Source organism: Papilio machaon, chromosome 23 (assembly GCF_912999745.1).
Source record: "Papilio machaon chromosome 23, ilPapMach1.1, whole genome shotgun sequence".
Classification (NCBI taxonomy): domain Eukaryota; kingdom Metazoa; phylum Arthropoda; class Insecta; order Lepidoptera; family Papilionidae; genus Papilio; species Papilio machaon.
The window spans coordinates 1,770,896-1,791,997 of NC_060008.1; the positions used below are offsets into that span (position 1 = coordinate 1,770,896).

General features: G+C 34.4%; 1 protein-coding gene across 4 annotated transcripts in view; it reads left to right on the forward strand.

The window, feature by feature from the left end:
* LOC106720057 (latrophilin Cirl) overlaps positions 1–21,102 on the forward strand; it is a 280,776-nt gene that overhangs the window by 253,164 nt on the left and 6,510 nt on the right. For all 4 annotated transcript variants that reach the window (XM_045683768.1, XM_045683767.1, XM_045683769.1 and 1 more), the window contains 17 exons: positions 10,773–10,962; positions 13,957–14,063; positions 14,394–14,605; positions 14,959–15,109; positions 15,425–15,559; positions 15,938–16,082; positions 16,238–16,395; positions 16,782–16,880; positions 17,020–17,150; positions 17,273–17,432; positions 17,862–18,029; positions 18,162–18,284; positions 19,058–19,242; positions 19,536–19,663; positions 19,793–20,018; positions 20,489–20,654; positions 20,873–21,087. In XM_045683768.1, coding sequence (XP_045539724.1) covers positions 10,773–10,962; positions 13,957–14,063; positions 14,394–14,605; positions 14,959–15,109; positions 15,425–15,559; positions 15,938–16,082; positions 16,238–16,395; positions 16,782–16,880; positions 17,020–17,150; positions 17,273–17,432; positions 17,862–18,029; positions 18,162–18,284; positions 19,058–19,242; positions 19,536–19,663; positions 19,793–20,018; positions 20,489–20,654; positions 20,873–21,087 — 2,699 coding nt within the window. The remainder of the gene's footprint in view (positions 1–10,772; positions 10,963–13,956; positions 14,064–14,393; positions 14,606–14,958; positions 15,110–15,424; positions 15,560–15,937; positions 16,083–16,237; positions 16,396–16,781; positions 16,881–17,019; positions 17,151–17,272; positions 17,433–17,861; positions 18,030–18,161; positions 18,285–19,057; positions 19,243–19,535; positions 19,664–19,792; positions 20,019–20,488; positions 20,655–20,872; positions 21,088–21,102) is intronic.

Here is a 21,102-nt window from a genome sequence, read left to right on the forward strand (position 1 = left end):
AATACCAGCACTGTTCTTATTTTGTTACACTTGAACGTATTTACGCGGGAAAAAACTTTTATAACCTCAAATTGTTTTATTTTTTGTTTTACTGACTATATCGTTATACGTAAGATTGCTTTACAATCGTATCTTATGGCATTTTTGTCACTAGATAGTTGGGTCTGTGTTATGAATGATAATTATTTAACGTACATCTTACTTCGTACTTAATCTTACGAATATAATAAATGCGAATGTTTAGATGGATGAATGTCTGTTAGAAGGTATCTCCGGAACGGCTTAATGGATCTTGATGAAATTTGCCACAGATGTAGAATAGAACATAGTCTGGAGTAACACATAGGATACTAATTAAGTTTTTTTTTAATTCCGCGAAGACGGAGTCGCGGGCGACAGATAGTTTTAAATAAAATATATTTATTATGCTTGTGGTGATGAAGTCTGTGAGAATAATTTATGATTTCTCTGACAATATTGATTTTGATCCACATTTGTTTGTATATTTAAAGTTTCTGAGGGGTTACAATTTCCATTTCATCCCCTTTCCAGTTGATTAATTCCACAATTACACAAATGAAAGGTTCAGTCTCTTTGTTATTCGATAATTAATTACTCTGCTTTTGAATTTGTTACGTTTATATTATGTATTGTATTTATATGAGTATTGTTTGTAATGTATTGGTTACGTATAGTTACAGTAAGATATTGTATGCCGTGAGTTTTCACTGCAACAACACCTATTAAATCAGCTTTCTCTGTTTTTTTTTTTTTGAGAGAATTAAAGAAATTACACAAAAAATTCACAGTTATAATACAAATTTGCTATTAACATTGAAAATTAAACTTTATGTTTTGGTGAATACAATCCAAAATCGATGATAAAGCTAAGGAAATGGCATTAAAAAGGCCATTTTCGTACACAAAAGCTCGCTGACAGTGCGAACCGAAAGGTCAGAATTCTAGCGTCGTAGCTGAAAAGAAAACTCAGTAGTATATAGCTGTATATAGTCTTCTATGTATATAACAGTTAAGGCCCCGCTTATTTATTGCCTCTCCCGAGGCCCTGAAGCAACCTTTGCTACGAAAAATGTAACGCGTTTACTTTGTATACCACGAAATATTATTATCACTATTTACTTATCGTTTAATATTAAGCTATAGTAATAATAATTTTGTGTTAAATTAGGTAATTGGGAATCAATTACTATATAGACGAAGTTGATAATAGGAGACTAACTTTTGGAAAAAAACTTTGATCAACTTCGTATAATTGTTTCCTAATATCGTTACACATTTATCAATACTAATATTGTAAAGAATATTATTATTATTATTTCATTGAATAGGCTTCGAAATTACTTAATCGATTTGGAAAATTCTTTCACTGTTGGAAAGCTACACTACCCCCGGGAAACTAAGCTACATTTATTCCTAGATTTTTTTAATTTCACGCGGACAAAGTCGCAGGCAACTAGTTTTTAATATAAATAGTGGGGTTGTATCCAAATAGTATTTATTTCAGAGACTTTAGATTGTAAGGAACATAGTATATTTTAAATTATCATAAATTTATTTAGTTAAAGGAAATAGTTTTAGAGCCAATATCACAAAAGTGTAACTAAACTAAACAAATCGTAAATTTTTATGAAGATTTAAAATATTTCGTATTATAAATCAAACCTGTCAAATATACTACGTCATTTCCTGTAACTACGATCGTTCACAAATTGTATAACCGGACGTGAAAACGTCCCCCCTTCCCTCTGGCGATTGAGAAAAAATCTTATTCCATAGCCACCCTTCCCCTGAGGTTTTCCTCACGCCTTGGAGTGCGTAAATCGAATGCAGTAGTAATATGGACAGGGGGAATGTACGATGCAATTTACCTATTTGCGAAGAGTAGGCTTAAACTTGAAGCTTTATAAGGTTTGATCTTCTAATCTTATATTGATTTAAAACACTGACGATGGTTTTTTAAATGTGTATCACCAGGCTATTTATTTTTTCAAACTATAGCAAAATATTCTTTAATCTATATATCTATATATATAAAAGAAAGTCGTGTTAGTTACACTGTTTATAACTCAAGTTCGGTCGAACTGATTTAGCTGAAAATTGATGGGGAGGTAGCTTAGAACTTGGAGACGGACATAGGAACTTTTTATCTTCTGAGCATTTTTTTTATTCCGCGCGGACGAAGTCGCGGGTAAAAGCTAATATATAAAAGAAAGTCGTGTTAGTTACACTATAACTCAAGAACGGCTGAATCGATTTAACTGAAAATTGGTGGGCAGGTAGCTTAGAACCAGGAAACGGACATAGGATTTTTACCCCGTTTTCTATTTTTTTTTTCCGCGCGGACGGGGTATAAGCTAGTTTAGTATAAATATTACACTGATTTTGCTTGATCCATATAGCCTGTATAAGTATGCATAGGTTTAGTTGTTTAAAGTTATTCCTAAGTTGTTTTGACTCTATGCCTTTATTTACTTAACCACAATTTGATTATATTAAATAACATTTCACTAGAAATATATAATAAGTAGAATTCTGTTCTGTCCGAATCACGTGATAAATTTCAATTCGCCAGAAAAAATCTCAAAGGTCCCCTAAAAGAAAAATGAAACCGCTTATCCAGGAAGCTACTTCATACGATACGTGACCCAGGGGTGCATATATCGCTCGAAAACTGTTAAAAAAAACCCTAAGAACCCTCTTCCGCCCTGCTCGACCCCTCATTGTTACTCCTTGACGATATATGGGAACTAGTATTCGATCAAAATGTGACAAGCAATATTGCCCAGTATGAGAAAAGGTTTAAAGCCTATTTTCGTATGTCAGTTTTATCACATGTGATGTCTCAATTAGATTCAGTTGTCCAAGCTAAATAATCCTATTTGCGATTTGTGACGTTTAAATATGAAGACGTTGAAATATTTTTAGTAAGTATTTTGGGGTACAAAATGGACGCGTAAAAAGCTTATATTTTTAAATTACTTGTTCAGGTTCATAGTAAATGCATTTTTACTTTTCAGCCTTTGTGCATTTAACACATTCCATGTCACGTGGATTTTTTCGAATAAAATTGAACTGGTCAGGCAAGTCTTGGCACTGAAAGTGTTAAGTAAACGATCTGCAAAGATGACTACAATTATAGTCACTTCAAAGAGTAATAACTTAAAAGCTATGTCTATACCATATAGTACCAGTTCTACCAGCGCCCTGGGCAAATTTAAACAGCGCCCCTTTTTTACCATGAGACTGTGTAATGCGCACACTTGGTGCGCCCCTTTCTGTCCAGCGCTCTGGGCAGTGAAAAAAGAAGAGGAAAGCGAAAAGATATAGCCATAATATAAGTAAGTTATAATGTAAAAAAAAAATAAAAAAAAACTTTAGAAATTAATCAAAACACACAGCGAATAGTAAAAACACAGTTGGTATCTGTTAGAGTCCGGTAGCTAACTTAGTTTACTTACTTTAACTGCATTCGAGATAGTTACAATCATAGTTGCCGTCCGAAGGCCCCCAACGCAGTTCGTACTTCTCTTACAAACCCCAATGGGCTTATTTTATCAGAGCTTTGCAACTTACTTCGAAATTTCCTTGCCGACAATTTGAGCGGTGATTCTAATGTGTATATATCAATAAGCGGAAGCGATAGCGAGTTTTAATTATATAATTTTATTTGAAAGTAAAAGCAATCATTATTCAGATATATATTTTATATACTAGCAAAAATCTAGTAATAAATATAACCTAAGTCACCTGGGGATAGTGTAGCTTACAATAATGATTTTTTTTTTTTAAATTCAGTAGTTTCGGAGCCTATTCAATACAAACAAACAATCAAATCTTCCCTCTTTCTAATATTAGTGTATAAAAAATTAATACCTATGTACCTTAGTCACGACATAACACGGACCGAATTCGCTAATTATATTTTTGTTATACTTCTTATTGTCAGAAGAAGGTCTTATGAAGGAAAAAAAAATTGAAAATTAACATCTCGATTAAATGCATGGATCTAGTCTGCAAGGGCTTCTTTTTAAGTTTGTTTCTTTGATTTCTCGAGGAAGAAGTCACGGGCTAGTGTCTTTATATAAACTTCTATTGATGTCTTGGTGATTTTTATACGAGTATTTTCTTGTATTTTTATAGCACTTTTATTACAAATCGACTTTAAAGACGAAAATTTTCAATTCGTCTGTACATTTTTCTTGTGTTTGTTATTTCAGAAATCCTCTCTTAGAGAAGTAGTACTATTTAAAACGTATCAAGATTCTCACCAAGTAAGTGTTTGGGTTAATAATGCTTAATTAAGTCGTTATTGAATATATAAGAAGGCATTGTTTCAAAATTTTATATGCACATTTATATTGAAAGCCAAAGACTACTAATTTAGTGGTATTAAAAAGTGTTACAATAGTAATCTATATATATAAAAATAAATTGCTGTTCGTTAGTCTCACTAAAACTTGAGAATGGCTGAACGGATTTATCTTATCTTAGTCTTGAAATGTTCGTGGAGGTCTAGGGAAGGTTTAAAAGGCGAGAAAAAATTCATACCACTAATAAGTTTTTTTTCCTGCGCGCGGACGGAGTCGCGGGCGACAGCTAGTTTTCAAATAATTATGATTAGTTCTTTACACCAAAAAAATAAAATTTATATCAATTCTTTCGTCTCAGCTTCGTCTTTTACTAAAATCGCTATATCCTCATAAAATAAGTAGTAAAACGTCTCAACGTAAATTCAGAAATCGATTGGAGAGTGAAACGTCAAGCCGGTCCCGGCGCTCCCTCTACCGACCGAATTTAAAACTCCCCAGAAACTTAAATTTGCAATGCACCAACGCCAATACTATTGACTCCTTAATGTAATACTGTATTTTATTCGGTCTCATGTCGATTGTAATTCAATCGATGTGCGACCGATGTGATATTTGTAAGTTTAAAGTAAACTTTGGCTTTAATTTAAAAACTTTTAAACCAAACTTAAATACATATAAAACTTAAACCTATTATTAATACGTGTCTGCCAGAAGAAAGATATATGACCTCGAACGCTTTCACACGCGTTGACAGAATATCGTGCTAATATTATAAACTAGCTTTTACCCGCGACTCCGTCTGCGCGGAAAAAAAATGCACACAAGATAAAAAAGTTCCTATATCCGTCTCCTAGTTCTAAGCTTGACCGATCTTGAGTTATAAATAGTGTAACTAACACGACTTTCTTTTATATAGATGTTTAAATGTAGGGATGGAATTTTTTTAAGAAGATCACTTCAAAATTATTAAATTGAATTTTTGCACGGAAATAGATTACTGTCTGGAAAAGGGTATAGGCTATTCTGGTGTTAATTATTTATTTTTAATTCTAGCGAACGAAGTCACGGACAAGAGATAGTAGATAATATAGACAAAACAATATTTTATTGTCATTCCATGATGATTAAAAAAAATGCTCGATTTTATATCGCTGATTTATTCATTAAAACACGAAGAGACTTTATATTTTGGTTTAAACCAAATTTAAGTTCAGTTTAAGTTCAGTAAGACTTGTGATAATTTAAAATTGAAATATAAAATACATCAAAACAATACTCTACATCTCAGCGGTAAAGTTAATCCATGTAGCGCTTTCCTTAAGATATTTTCTATCCACTTGAATGGGATATCTTGAGAGGAATCTGGATAGCTAGGAGTCCATTAGAGTGGCGCCTCCAAGCGGCGGCAAAGGGAAACTGCCACTGCACGTATCCTCGGGCAGCTCGTAAAATACACTATAAAAGGCGCTTTTTCAATTTGTCACTTTACCTTTCGATGGTTTCTTTTAGGGTTGTAGAAAACAGATTTAAATGAATTCTTCCTATCTTATTATTTAATGGTAAATTTCCTTTACTAATTCCACAATTAAAGACTTCTTTAGTCAATACTTAACCATTATGAGTATAGCTTAAGTATATACAACACTGGTTCAATTATTTATCTTCAAAAACGGAAAATTACCGATTGATAGTATAAAGTTTCCGTAGCTGAACCTTTATTCATACTAATTAATACATTTATGTTGTACATAATATAAAAATTATATAGTATATACAACCTTTACAACTTATATAGTACATTATATACAATTGTAGATATTTATAGAGGACATTTTAGTACACAAGTTTCCCGCCATCGCCAGCCCTGTTCGGTGACGAAGTTATAATTTATAGCCAGCAGTAAGTTAGCAACGTTTGGAAATTGAAGGAGATTTTGCGGTATTATTGTATTTGCATATATTTGCACGTACATAATATACTCTGTAAGTAAGTTTCGTTATCTGCCTTTTTATATAGAGATTTGCAGATTATTTTCAAAGAGAGATATAAAATCCACATTAAGAGACTGTGAGTACGACAGTTATTATGATTATTTCATCGAACATTTCTAGTTTAATATGTTTTTTTAATAAATTAAATTCGAATGTGTACTGAAAATGTTGAGAATTGGTATTTGTGCTCCAGTTAATGTTATGTTCGCGACAAGCAATCGACTTTTCGTTCTATTTTAATACGAAATCCACATCGCAGATAGACCTTGGCATGGTTTTTATTTCAGAATACGTTGCTTTTTTTTTTAAATATATTTATTGTGAGTGATAAAAACGTGTACATATATCTGTCATTGCAAACTTCGTACTTCGTCAGTTTATAATCTGACAATGGATATTGTAAACTAACGTGAACTGATTTTGACAATCTTACTAGTCTTACTTCTTACTAATAATATAAATGCGAATGTTTAGATGGATGGATGGATGTTTGAAGGTATCTCGGGAACAGCTCAACAGATCTTGATGAAATTTGGTATAGATGTAGAACATAGTCTAGAAGAATACATAGGCTACTTATTAAGTTTTTTTTAATTCGTCGCGGGCGACAGATAGTATAATTATATATGTATAAATGTAAAATATTGAATGGATGGATTCTTATACCTCCTAAATCCGAATGGCAGAATAAATCTAGATGAAAATAACCTAGATATACATAGATTACAGTTCGTAATAGCGCATAAATTAGTCATTCAGACAGTCTTTTTTTATTTATACATAGTAATACAACAGCTACGTATACAGTAAACTGTAAGAATCATTAAATTGTGTAATGATAAAGTCTTTAGCGTGACACCATTACCTTTGTATTTTAAACTTGTAAAATTTAATTTCAAAAACTACTAATCTACCAATACATCGATCTGGTAACACCGGACGCAGGATGACGTCACTACAAATGATAGCATAAATTCTCACAATTAAAATTTGCGCTCTAATCCCTCCCCTCCCCACCTCCCACCAGTAGTACCACTGACGCCGATTAATGGTACAACAAAATTAAATTCGCCATTTATACATCTGCGACATTATTATCCATCACAAAAGAAATTCAACCTTATCAACATAGAATAGAACTTATTTACCTTTCAAACGTGCGGATCTCCGGTGGGATATCAAATGACAGTCACATATACTAACGAGGTTCCATGATAGCAACGATTTTAGTTCAATTAAGTCGTAACATGCGATTTTAAACTTTATTTCCTTTGCATTAAGGAAGTTATGAATGCATTTGTATGTTTGTAATCTCATTTTCAGTAAGGCAGGATTGTTAGAGCATTTGAAAAGGAATTGTTTAGTACTTTGGCGGAATAATTACAGTTTTACAGCGATGCGGGGGCTGTAAGTGATGTTGTTTATACATCCCCCACCCTTGTGTAGTTTTAAAGGCTTAATAATAGCCGACTTTAAACTATGTTTTTTTCTTTTAAATAATGGATGTTGTTTTCTATGTCACCAGTCTTGTTAGCAGGGTGCATTTTAGGGTGAATAAAAAAGTTTGCGTACATCTAGTTGTTACTATTATCGTTTTTTTTTTTTGAAAATAAAAAAATACGTTTTTCGTACATATAAAGTACAAGAATATCTTTGCTCGAAATAAATAAACATTAATATAAATGTTTTTCTAAAACGTTTTTTTTTTCAAATTCATGTCACAGAAAGTTCACTGGACAAATGTTAAAGCATTTATTTTGGTAACTTTTTTATTATTATTTATATATTCAACTGTCAAACTTTTTATAACTAACATTTATAAAATTGTTGTGCGGAAAAATAAATGTAGAACAACTCATGACTGTCAAAAACACCTTTTAAAAAAACATACCACGATATCTATCATAGTAATCTTAGTAGTATAAATATAGTAAAATAATTTAATGTAATAATGTCTTAATCCCACAGACTCTGATGTCGTTTTGTAGGACGAACTAAACACGCAAATGGAAACCTAATATGTAGCAATAAACCTATATTTTTCGTTTACTCGGTATCAATTTGACCCTTAGATTTCTTCTGTATATGTTTTTAAACAAATCTACTATTTTCAAAAAATATAATCCATAATTATAATTATACCGTATCCATAGCGAAAAAATAATTACCTCATCTATGAAAAATACCTCGTAAATTATTTTCGACCCCTTCGTAACAAGTACCAATGGACATCTTCAATAAATCATTTTTATTACCATTCACCCTACCCTTAGGGTGTGACTGGCCAATAACAACGTACCCTAGGTGTTATGTTAAAATTTAAAAAATATATTATCTGAAATATCGATATAATCTCAAATATCGATACAAAGTGCAGTATCGCGTGACTAAGTCGATAAAAATATCGATAATTTGATATTTTAAATAAAATTCCCGCTTTAGTATTTTACACCAAGGAGTTTCGCTAATGATCTTTTTAGTTAGTTTTTAGCATGCTAGTCTCGCTAATTTGTTTAATAAAAAACCTAATAGCTTCGGTCATCATAAAATAATTTGTAATCTTATTTCTTACTAATATTATAAATGCAAATGTTTAGATGCATTGATTGATGTTTGTTTGAAGGTGTCTCCTAAACGGTTCAACGGATCTTGATGAAATTTGGCACAGATGTAGAACATAGTCTGGAAGAATACATAGGCTATTATTTTTATTTTTTAATTCCGCGCAGACGGAGTCGCGGGAGACAGCTAGTTAATACTAAGTTACTTCTTGTAATGTTAAAGTATTTAGTGTTTTGAAATAATGTTTACTTTTTTTGCCTGAATTGTCACAGCTGATTGTAAATTTCAAAATTACTTTTATAAAAAAAATAATAATAAACATCTCCTTCGTAATATTTTTCTTATGACTTAGTTTAAAAATTAAAATTCACAATTTTATAACTGGCCAGATTACCACCGACTTTAATTGCCATCGTCAAAAAAAAAGTGTCAGTTAACAGTAGTATACTGTAGGTTTGGTAGCGCGTGTTAAACCAATGTTTAAAGGCCAGAATAATTTATTGCGAGGCCGGTATTATCGTTAATCTGTAGCAACGTTAAATCGCTCTCGAATTTTTGATTAATGACCACGTTTCCGTTGGTATACTGCGTTGTGTACCGCAAACGTAGCTACGCTATAAAATGTTACATCGACGCCTACATTTACAAATTCCTTAAGAAAATTTCATTATATTTACTGGCCATCTACATTATGTTTTATGAAAAAACGTATTTTATTAATTGCTTTGATATTATAACAGTTTTAGGAGAACTAAAAGCTGTTATTTTACTTGTAAATAAATGTGTTAACACCATTCCTTGCTATAAACCTCTGAAATTATCATATACTAGCTGACGCTAGCGACTCCGTCCGAATTAAAAAATACTTAATAAGTAGCCTATGTGTTCCTTCAGACTATTTTCTATATCTACGCCAAATTTTATCAAGATCTGTTAGCCGTTCCGGAGATATCTTCAAACAAACATCCATCCATCCATCGAAACATTCGCATTTATAATATTAGTAAGATAGGTTATGATTCGATTTGACTTCACCTTATACTAAGAGTAACCTACTTTTTTAAGCGACGAATTCAGTTTATTTTAGATGTGATAAATCATTATTTTTATCCTTACCTTAGAAAGGATATGCTCCAGTATATTATGTATCGAAACCCCTTATTTCACGCTATGACGTGGCGAAAAACGAGTTAAACGATCTGTCTGTGCCGGCATTAATTTGGCCAGATTTATTATACGAGTACGCGCACCTAACACCCCATTTACTCGAAAACTTACCACGATAAATCTTCACTTCTCGTTGCATACTAGAAACATACTTCGTACTTCTTTAATCTTCATAGAAACGATTCCATGTATTCGAAAGTTGGTAATAACATCTGACGATGAATCGTTCGGAAATTGATTATGAAAGGTTGAGTCGACAGTTTTTCGTTTTGTCTTCGGACGTTGTTTGCTTTTGGGAGGATAAATGGTTTCTGAATGTAACCATCGCTCGAACAATATAGGAGCGGTTTGATTGGATTTATTTGCGAGCTTTGATTTTCGGCGATTGTTTTTGCTATCGCAGATGCGAATGTAGAATGATTTAGTAAAGCCTTTTGTAGTCCTGAGGAATATTACTATCACTAAAAATATATTAATTAATTCGGTTACCGTACACTTTGTACTGGTTACTGCATTAGGAAATCAACAGGCCATAAATTACAAAGGCCAAAGCCTTTGTAATTTATCTACGTGTTAGTTCCTTTTATTTTCTTCTTTCAGTTTTCTTTCGTCTCTTGTCTATTTGTTGATGATTGTGTCTTACACGGAAGTAATTAAAAAAACAAAAAAAAAAAAACTATTACGAAATTTCTAACTAATTTTATTTTGTTATTAATTTCAGAACCAAGATACGAAACAGCGTACGCGTGCGAGGGTAAAACGTTAAAGATCGGCTGCGCGGAAGGCTCCGTAATACACCTCATCAGAGCCAACTACGGCAGGTTCTCCATCACCATCTGCAACGACCATGGCAACACCGACTGGAGCGTTAACTGCATGTCCACAAGAAGCTTACGAGTGTTACATAGCAGGTTTGTATAACTTAATACAGCGAAATCAAAAGCACAACTGTAGGAACTTTCCACAATTTTAATGTTCTTATAAATTATTTAAACGACAAGGAAATATTTCTCCGACGGCAACTCAATCCCTATTTATTTTGTATCTAAATATGTAACAATTTACCTTCCCTAGTCCCTACCTTTTACATCAATAAATTGCAAAACTTTTCCTGCAGGCGCTCGATTTTTTTTGCTTCAATGAATGCTCACCCTTAGCGCACCCTAATGCAAGTCGTACACGTTTAAGTCTGATTTTGTTAGCAAATAGATATTGGAAAATATGTTTCCTTTGAAGTAAATTATAATAATCAATATATATAAATTTAACATATGCTCTGTTTTCTTGCAGAAAGATTTGTTGGTATCGAATAAATGCTCTATTTTAATAATATTAAAAACACGAAAGTTTATATGGATGGATGTTAAAGTATCTCCCTAACGGCCGTACGGATCTTGATGAAATTTGGCATAGATGTAGATTATAGTCTACAAGAACACATACGCTACTATTTTATTTTAATCCCGCGCGGACGGAGTCGCGGGCAACAGCTAGTAATCTATAAAAATAAAATTATAAGGCTACATCATTTAGTAACATAGCCTAATATCATCGTTTACTAATAAGATTCACTCAAACAATGAATAGCGCAATAGAACTGTTAGTCTACTGCCGAAACAAAAACATATTCTTATCTTTGTCTTTTTCAAGGAGTGCGAGAGGGATAGCAATATGTTTTTGTAGATGTTTTTCGCCAGTGGCAACCCACGGTATACAATGCAGTACACAAAATACGCTATAGCACAGCAAACATACAATTACGGCAAATAACAAATTAACGGCAACAAATTAAAACCGCATCGCTGAAATACGCTCGGATTTCAGTTGATATTATTTTATCTAATATTGCGATTGCAATTTAGCTAAGCGGTAATATCTTATATATTCTATCATTTATATCTGAAAATAGATCTGTTTACTTTTACACTAAAACTATACGCTATTTATAATCAAAATATTCACTTACTAAACAAACGTCTTCGTCTTATTAGAGATACCAAATATAACACGATACGAAATGTAATCCACGAATGTTAACCATTAGGTTATTTTAACAGATTAAACATAAAGTCAGAAAGATTTTATTAGATCACAAAAGAACAAATTTTGTAAATCTTGTAACGTTTTCGTGATTCAATAACATTTATTATATTTTTTTATATGAAATAATAATTGAGATAATATAAAAAGCGGTTATTGAACTTCCCTTGCTCGTTAACGTCAGAGGGCATTCTTGTACAAATAAAGCGAGAAATTATATCCCTGGGACCCTCCGCGCGCTCGGAAATAATTGATTTGTCCACTTTACAAGGAAAATATTAAACTGTGAAACTGAGGAAATAACGTTTATGCACTTTTATTCAGGATCGAAATATTTGTTTATTAAAATTATTTTTAGCATATTTTGCCTTTTCATCCGAGTTATCATTCGATTTATTTTTTGCGTTATTTTTTTAATTAAAAAAAAACAAAAACACTTAACAACTACGCATCTAAGTTCATTGTTATTAAACCAAGCTGAATTAATTGTGTATAAAGAATGTTAAATATAGTAATAACCATCAAAAATATCCTGTCTTATGTTGCCGATATATCAAATCCCAAAACCATTAAGGTAGATTCATACCCATCGTTAATTAACGGCTCATACCACGTTACCTATACCTATCCCTTATCGTGTGAAAGTGTCCTTCAATTATAATCTGCCATCATTATCCCGGAGCCCGAGGGAATGCCGAAAATTGACGAAAATTAAATATTCGCAACACCCAAGTTTATCGCGTTAGGCCCGCGAGATTGCCAATAAAGTGGGACCCTCGCCCGGCCTAAGTGCGTGACCGTATTAGCGGCGCAAATCGTACGCTAAAGCGATTTAAGGAAATGTGTTAAACTAAAATATATTATTAAATGTATACTGGATTTAAAGATTTAAAGAGAATATTTAACTGAAAATACTGATTATTTTATACGTCTTAATTTTCTGGCTATAGTCTGTAGAAGATCCAATAAAATATGTTATCTATCTTATATATATAAAAGAAAGTCGTGTTAGTTACACTATTTATAACTCAAGAACGGCTAAATCGATTTGACTGAAAATTGGTGGGCAGGTAGCTTAGAACCAGGAAACGGACATAGGATAATTTTTACCCCTTTTTCTATTTTTTATTCCGCGCGGACGGAGTCGCGGGTAAAAGCTAGTTGATTATAAGCCTTTCATAGAGATCAAGGTGGGATAAACGAAGAGACGAGTAAATAGGTTTAGAGAAAATAGTTAAACACTTTCAACTACAATTTTCCACTTTCCTCATGTATTTCATAACAGATCATTTTAACGGGCACGTTTCATTTTTTTTACGTTACAAAGTACATAACTTGGACCATACACCTAACATCGACGTATAGAAATGAACTTGATTGCCGACATTTAACATGATGCGATTTCAATTTATAACACATTTGTACGTACCTAAGGATAAGCTTTGTGAACATCACTTGTTCTTCTTTAAACATACGATTTTTTTGTTTATTTTATTTTCTGAACACATAGACAACTCAATTTGATGATACTCTAGCACAGAAATAGTACGACGTATCAAATTACAGTAAAAACAATACCAATAGTACTACTTCTTCGCTCGTCCTATAAAACTGATCTATGTATGTCATAACAGGCTACAAATATCGACTATTACAACGTAATGAAATAATCTAAAAGATTTAATGAATCTTTCCTATATACCTTTCAAACAAACAAAAGAGTTGCACTAAGCTTTGAATTCGTTAATTTGGAACACAAACTTCCAATTAAAGTTCGTAACAATTCGTTCATTAGAGCTACAGTTTCGGTTTGTAGCGGTCCATCGCTCGCTCAGTTCGTCCAATTAACCTCGATATCCTTACAGATGCAGCATGCACCAGAACTGCAGTATATTAGCAAGTACGAACATGTTCGGTGACCCGTGCCCTAACACACTCAAATACCTCGAAGCGCATTACCAATGTGTTCCCGGTAAGTTACCTTCACCCATTTTTAAAGTGATTTTTCCACTCCAATTTCGCATGAGAAAATTTAGGGTAACTCATGCGATGTTATTTCTTTTTTATAATAGATGGCGCTTTTAGTTTTGTAAAATGTGTTAATCTTTTTTTAATATTATTATACTCCTGAACCTCACGAATCTACAAAACATACTGTCTTTATTTTTTCAATGATAAATGCGAGAAATTACATTTTTTTTTTATGCAAAAGTTTGCGCAATTACCCTTCTTCGTAATATTATGCTATAGCGATTATGAATACACAGATATATCATTAATATCTTATTATTATTATTCCCAGCATCCACAACGAGTACAACAAACCGGCCATCCCCACCCTGGTTGATTACATCGCAGCCGACAGTCTGGAGGTCTACATTACCACCCATACCCAAGAGCCCTGTACAGACGCAGCAGACGGAGAGGAAAAAGCCCACCGTCATCACGCCGCCAACATTCAGACCTCATATCACACTACCGCCGGAGGTCAAACTTGGAGACATCGGAACAAAGGTACGTGGCATTTATATGTTTAGTAAACCTCCTGTCTAACTCAAAGTCGTTAAGTGGCCGCTAAGGCATAAAATTAGTATGAAAAATATACACTATGCATCTTAAATTCTGAGAGAAGCAGTGAATCTTGTAAAGATAGAAACGTCAAATTTCCGACATAGCTTCCATTACACTGTTTCATATTTTAAAGAAATTTTGTAGATATCGTGGTTAGAGTGAAGTGAAATCGTATTATTCCTATAGTTATAATTAATTAAATCTTTCTATTAAAACTAAAATAAACTAAAACAACATAATATATATTCAGTACCTTTGTTTTTAAAACAAACTTCTAAAGTACACTTTCCTTTTAGAAAACAACGACACGCCAACCGGATACATCGTCGGAGAGAGAACCGCCGCAGATTCCGCATGAGAACATTCCAGAAGTTAAAGAAGAACCCAAAGTTATTGAACCTGATGTGCCCAAGAATGAGAAACCTAAAGAACGAGATGATGGCATACGTAAGCATATATATACATATCTAGAAGTAAACGACTAATTTTGTAAATTTAAAATTGTAGCATAGTATATATCTTTTTTAATTTTTACTAAAACAGTTCCTTAAATGTCACCGAAAATGTCAAATTTTTAGTCTAGATTACTTTAATTAAAATTTTCGGACAGTTATATCTAGCCCATTACAGCCCATACATTTGCCAAATTTACAATGACTCGGTATCCAATAAAAAGTTCGGGACTCGAAAAAACAAGACACAATGTTTCTTTGTCTGCAAATCTAATACATTTTCTTAGTCTGTCCTTAATTATTTTTTTAGCGCCAGTAACAGAAGAGACAATGCAATGGCCATCGAAAGACGAAGACTCAGATTCGACTTCACCAGTTCATATGCCGCCTAAAGAAAACAGAACACCTGATATTGATGGAGATATATTCGACAACAAGATCTATTGTAAGTTGACCTACAAAATCAATAGTGAACAGTTTTTTCAAAACTGTGACTATGGTTCTCTTTGATTCTAACTACCTAACGTTAAAGAAGTGTTAAACATATATATAAAGAAGTAAGAGTGTATGTACATTTTTAATTTAAATTACTATCAGAAAAAGAATCAACAATCGCTACCGAGCAAAAATTTAACTATCGAACTACCCTCTTAAAACTTTTCACTCTCAAGACGCTTCATTAGTCTTTTGCATCATTCTTTGAGCTTTGAGAAACTTTTTTTTCAATTATTTTCTGTCTTCACTAGTTTATATTTGTGTTTCTTATTATAAAACTACAGTTGACTATTTATTTCTTAACAAAAATACGCGTTTTTTTTTCTAGCTACAAGTTCAACACCTAATGCTGGCAGACGTGCAGCATACTGCCCGCAAGTGACAGCCCGCGGGCTGCATTGGAACTGGACTCTAGCAGGCCAGTACGCGGTCCAGCCCTGTCCTGGAGGTGCCACTGGACTTGCGAGATGGACGTGAGTATACGATGAGTTTGCACAGCCGAAATACATGTACAAAAATATCTTTCGTCAAATATCAATACAGTCTAACGCCACAGTAACGTGTTCGAATAAAGTAAAGTCTTTTCATTAACTTTAGCAGGTTTGTTCATACAAGACATAATTTCCAGATGCACACTAACATCTCAGCACGTTGTGGAGGAGAGACCGCGCCGCCGCGGCGCTGGTCTTCCCTCCGGAGAGAACTACCGCGACCTCGGTCTGGACCAGCCCAGTGACCGCCAGCTGCAGATCATACGCAGACTGGGCTCGGAAGCTTTACTCAAAGGTAATTTGTACCAAGATTTGATAGCTTTTTACACTTGAATTGATCTTAAACCTATTTTGCTTTTCCAGTGTATTAACTATTATTTTTAACTAGCTGTCATCCGCGATTTCGTCTGCACGGAGTTAAAAAAAACTTAATAAGTAGCCTATGTGTTCTTCCAGACTATATTCTACATCTGTGCCAAATATCATCGAAATCCGTTGAGCCGTTCTAGAGATACATTCTAAACATTTAAACATTCGCATTTATAATATTAGTAAGATAAATATATTGTTCAAATGTCACCCATTTAAAATTTCCGTACTCTACAATTATTATGATTTGGGATCGGCAATAGTCTAAGCCGCCTAACTAAGTAATGGCTATTATTTATTTTAATCGTGTAGGTCGTGACGGAGACACAGCTGAGCACATGATAGACTACCGCAACGCAGGCGCAGCTGACGTAACACACAATGTACAAGTCGACGGGGACTTTGTATACGGTTAGTGTTACCTGCATAGTTACCTTGTAAAATCTACATAACAACTTAAGTAACAATTTTTGAATAAAGCCAATGACGATTTCGATGATGATAATGGTGAAGAGTACCGTAATGATGATGTATTATATTTGTGTATCAGGTGAGGGCATGCCGGCGTGGCATGGTGCCACTCCCGACCTCAGTGAGTGCCGCTCCGTGTGGCTCAACAGCCTGGAGGCGCGAGTACGAGAGGGAGAGTCCTTGCTCAGCATCAGCAATGATTTGGCACAGGTAACATATCTTTAAAAGTTATCGTAAGAAAAAACTAAAAACAGCAGTAACTAAGAGCAGCAACTGGGCACAACTGCGTCTACTAATTTATTAAGCAATGTATACTCATCTTAATTTCTCAGGTGACGTCATCAAAGACACTGTACGGAGGCGACATGATGACAACCACCAGCATAATGAAGAAACTGGCTCAGAGAATGTCTCAGAACATGCAGACGTTCCCCGACCCTCGACAGAGAGAGACATTTGTTGCTGATATGCTGCTCGGAGTTATCAAAACTGGTAAGATCATTGTACCAATTGGCTACTGGCAAAGAGCTCAAAAAATATAAAATACAACAACAACAGAACTAATGCCCGTAACCCAGAGGGGTAGGCAGAGATTACGGTCCTCAATTTGGCGCGTGATCCATAAAATAATACAATATTGTAAAATGACACTTCTTGACTAACAGTATGCATTTGACTCTATTGACGTTGTAACCTTCTAAAAAATCTTAATACCATTTGAATTATATCTGAGTAAAAACTTCGATAGCTACTTGTTGAGACGTTTGGTAACGGTGAAAGTGATAAATTATAGCGGATCTGAATTTTACTTGAATTTTAAACTTGGAGTCCCTCAGGGGTCTATATTGGGTCTCAATACATTACAATATCCCGTACTTTCTGTCATGATATCTTATTAATATTGTTTATTTCTGTTCATAGGATCGAATCTTCTAGAAGAAAGCCAACGTGCATCCTGGTCGGATCTGAGCACAGATGCTCAGAACAGAGTGGCGAGCGCGTTGCTCACACAACTAGAGGAAAACGCATTCCTTCTAGCAGATGCTGTAACCAAAGAGAAGACTATACTGCAGATCGTTAAGAATATTTGTGAGTTAAATGGTTGTTTAATAGTAGCATTGGATAGTAAAATTGTCTTATATCTATACAACTCTATGGATAAAAATTTATAGAAAATACTAGAACTAAGACCATTGTAACATTGTAATTCTCAATTTTCAGGTCTCTCAGTCAGGGTATTGGAAGTAAAAAGTGTTGAAGACGAAACATTTCCCTCGATCATTGCTCAGGAGCAGTGGAAAGCTTCCGAGGATACCATCACCATACCCAAGGCTGCTTTACTAGGTAAAGAAGTCTGTTTTAAGTCATCAAAATTATTTTAAAAAAAAAAGTGTAAATTCCTATACCAATACATGTTAATTTTAGGCTTTATTTCTATAAATTAAGCAAAATTTTTGCAGTTATATTTAAAGAAATAGCAAACAAATAACTATTGATTAATTTACTAAAATTACATAAGATTCCTGTTAATCCTTTCTTTATTTCATACTAGCTTTTACCCACGACTCCGTCCGCGCGGAATAAAAAATAGAAAACGGGGTAAAAATATATCCTATGTCCGTTTCCTGGTTCTAAGCTACCTGCCCACCAATTTTCAGTCAAATCGATTCAGCCGTTCTTGAGTTATAAATAGTGTAACTAACACGACTTTCTTTTATATATATACTAGCTTTTACCCGCGACTCCGTCCGCGCGGAATAAAAAAAATGCACACAAGATAAAAAAGTTCCTATGTCCGTCTCCTAGTTCTAAGCTACCTCCCCATCAATTTTCAGCTAAATCAGTTTAACCGATCTTGAGTTATAAATAGTGTAACTAACACCACTTTCTTTTATATATATATAAAAAAAAAAAAAAGGGGTAAAAATTATCCTATGTCCTATTCCTGGTTCTAAGCTACCTGCTCACCAATTTTCAGTCAAATCGATTCAGCCGTTCTTGAGTTATAAATGGTGTAACTAACACAACTTTCTTTTATATATATAGATATAATAGATAAAACCAAGCCAGATAATTGCTGTAACATTGTATCCTGTAATTAATTCCAATTCTTACAGATAACCGACAGAACGACCTGGTCCGCATCGTGTTCTTCGCCTTCGACCGTCTGGAGGAGATCCTGCCTCCGACATTTGGCAAGAGTCCGCAGTTTGCTGCACATTCCGCAGACAGCGCCGCCTCCTCCACCAGCATCAACTCTGAACGGGAGAAGAACAACATCTCTAGAGTTTTGAACTCCAAGGTAATGGATTTACTGACGATTTCACCTTGACCTATGATCTTCAGCAGTTGTTCCAAATTCTACCTAACGCGACACACTTAATGGCCGTTTAGTGACTCTGAGTTACAGTTACACTCTAAAAAACAGCGTGAAATTACCAATATGTCTATGGGCGGTTGTAATCGTTCAGTTGCTTGTTTGATCATTAATTTCAACCGTCTATCGAACGATACTTCTTTTTACCAAATCTTATCAACGTAACGTAAGCCAACTATTTTTTAGATATTGTGTACGAGATAATTTGTATATTTCAGGTGATATCAGCAAGTTTAGGTAATGGCCGCCACATACAGCTGTCCCAGATGGTACACCTCACTATGAAGCATTTGAAGATAGAGAACGTCACTAACCCAGTCTGCGTCTTCTGGGATTACACTCTACAGTATGTTTTTTTATAACTTTTATAACCCTAATTGTAAAATAAAAAAAAAACTATAACCTATACTGTGACAACAAAGAAAAATAAAAGGCAATTTAAGAGTACATAAGGTCAAAAATTACCTTTTTTTAGTGGCTGGTCTCCAGAAGGTTGTCAAGTGGAGTGGTCCAACTTGACGCACACAGGCTGCGCTTGCTCACATCTCACCAACTTTGCGATACTAATGGACGTGCACGGCGTCGCTCTCAGCCGCCACCACGAGATGGCGCTGAGACTGATCACGCTCGTAGGTTGCGGAATATCCGCTGTGGCGCTAGTGGCCGCTATCATAGTCTTCCAGTGCTGCCGGAATATGAAGGTGAGTTCAGTTACTTTAGGTATCTCTGATAGCTATTAAAGTGACAGAGGTATTTATAAACTACTGCTAAAATCTATATATATAAAAGAAAGTCAGTCAGTCAATGTTAGTTACAAAGTCAGTGTTAGTTACACTATTTATAACTCAAGATCGGTTGAACTGATTTAGCTGAAAATTAATGGGGAGGTAGCTTAGAACTAGGAGACGCACATAGGAACTTTTTTTATCTTGTGTGCATTTTTTTTATTCCGCGCGGACGGAGTCGCGGGTATAAGCTAGTTAAAAATAATTTTCTCCGTTCTTCTTATTCACTTCACAAAAAAATTATATTTTAAAAGTAAATTACACGACAGTAGATTGTATTAAATAACTGAGCTGTTATGTTGCTCTTACGAAGTGTTCTTTAAAAAATATTCCTAAAAATACTGTTTCGTCTTCCTGTATATATATTCAGTGAGTATCTCTTGCAGTCGGACCGTGTGTTGATACACAAGCATCTCTGCTGGTGCCTGCTGATAGCGGAGGTGATCTTCATGGTGGGCATCGACCAGACGCAGGACAGGATCCTCTGCGGCATCATCGCTGGCTTATTGCACTATTTCTTCTTAGCTGCATTCGCTTGGATGTTCTTAGAAGGTATACGTTGATAAAATTATCACTTATTAACTAATGAAAATTTTGCCATTAATGTACATTAATCTTTAAGTGTCGTAATTATACAAACATAAACTTCTGTCCTATTTTTATTAAGACACTGTGTGTGTGAGTTCAAATTTTAATTAATAAGCAAAAAGGTTCTAATCAAGAACCTTTTTGCTTTTTATCAAGTTGCTTAAATATGACACTTGTCCCAGGATTCCACCTGTACGCGATGCTAGTGGAGGTGTTCGAGCCGGAGCGTCCCCGAGCGCGGTGGTACTGCGCCGGCGCATACCTGGCGCCCGCGCTGGTCGTGCTGGCCTCAGCGGCCGCGCGCCCCGCCGGGTACGGCACTCCGCACTCCTGCTGGCTCTCCACAGACCACCTTTTCATCATGAGCTTCGTTGGACCCGTCGCCTTGGTCGTTACGGTAAGTTACAAAGAA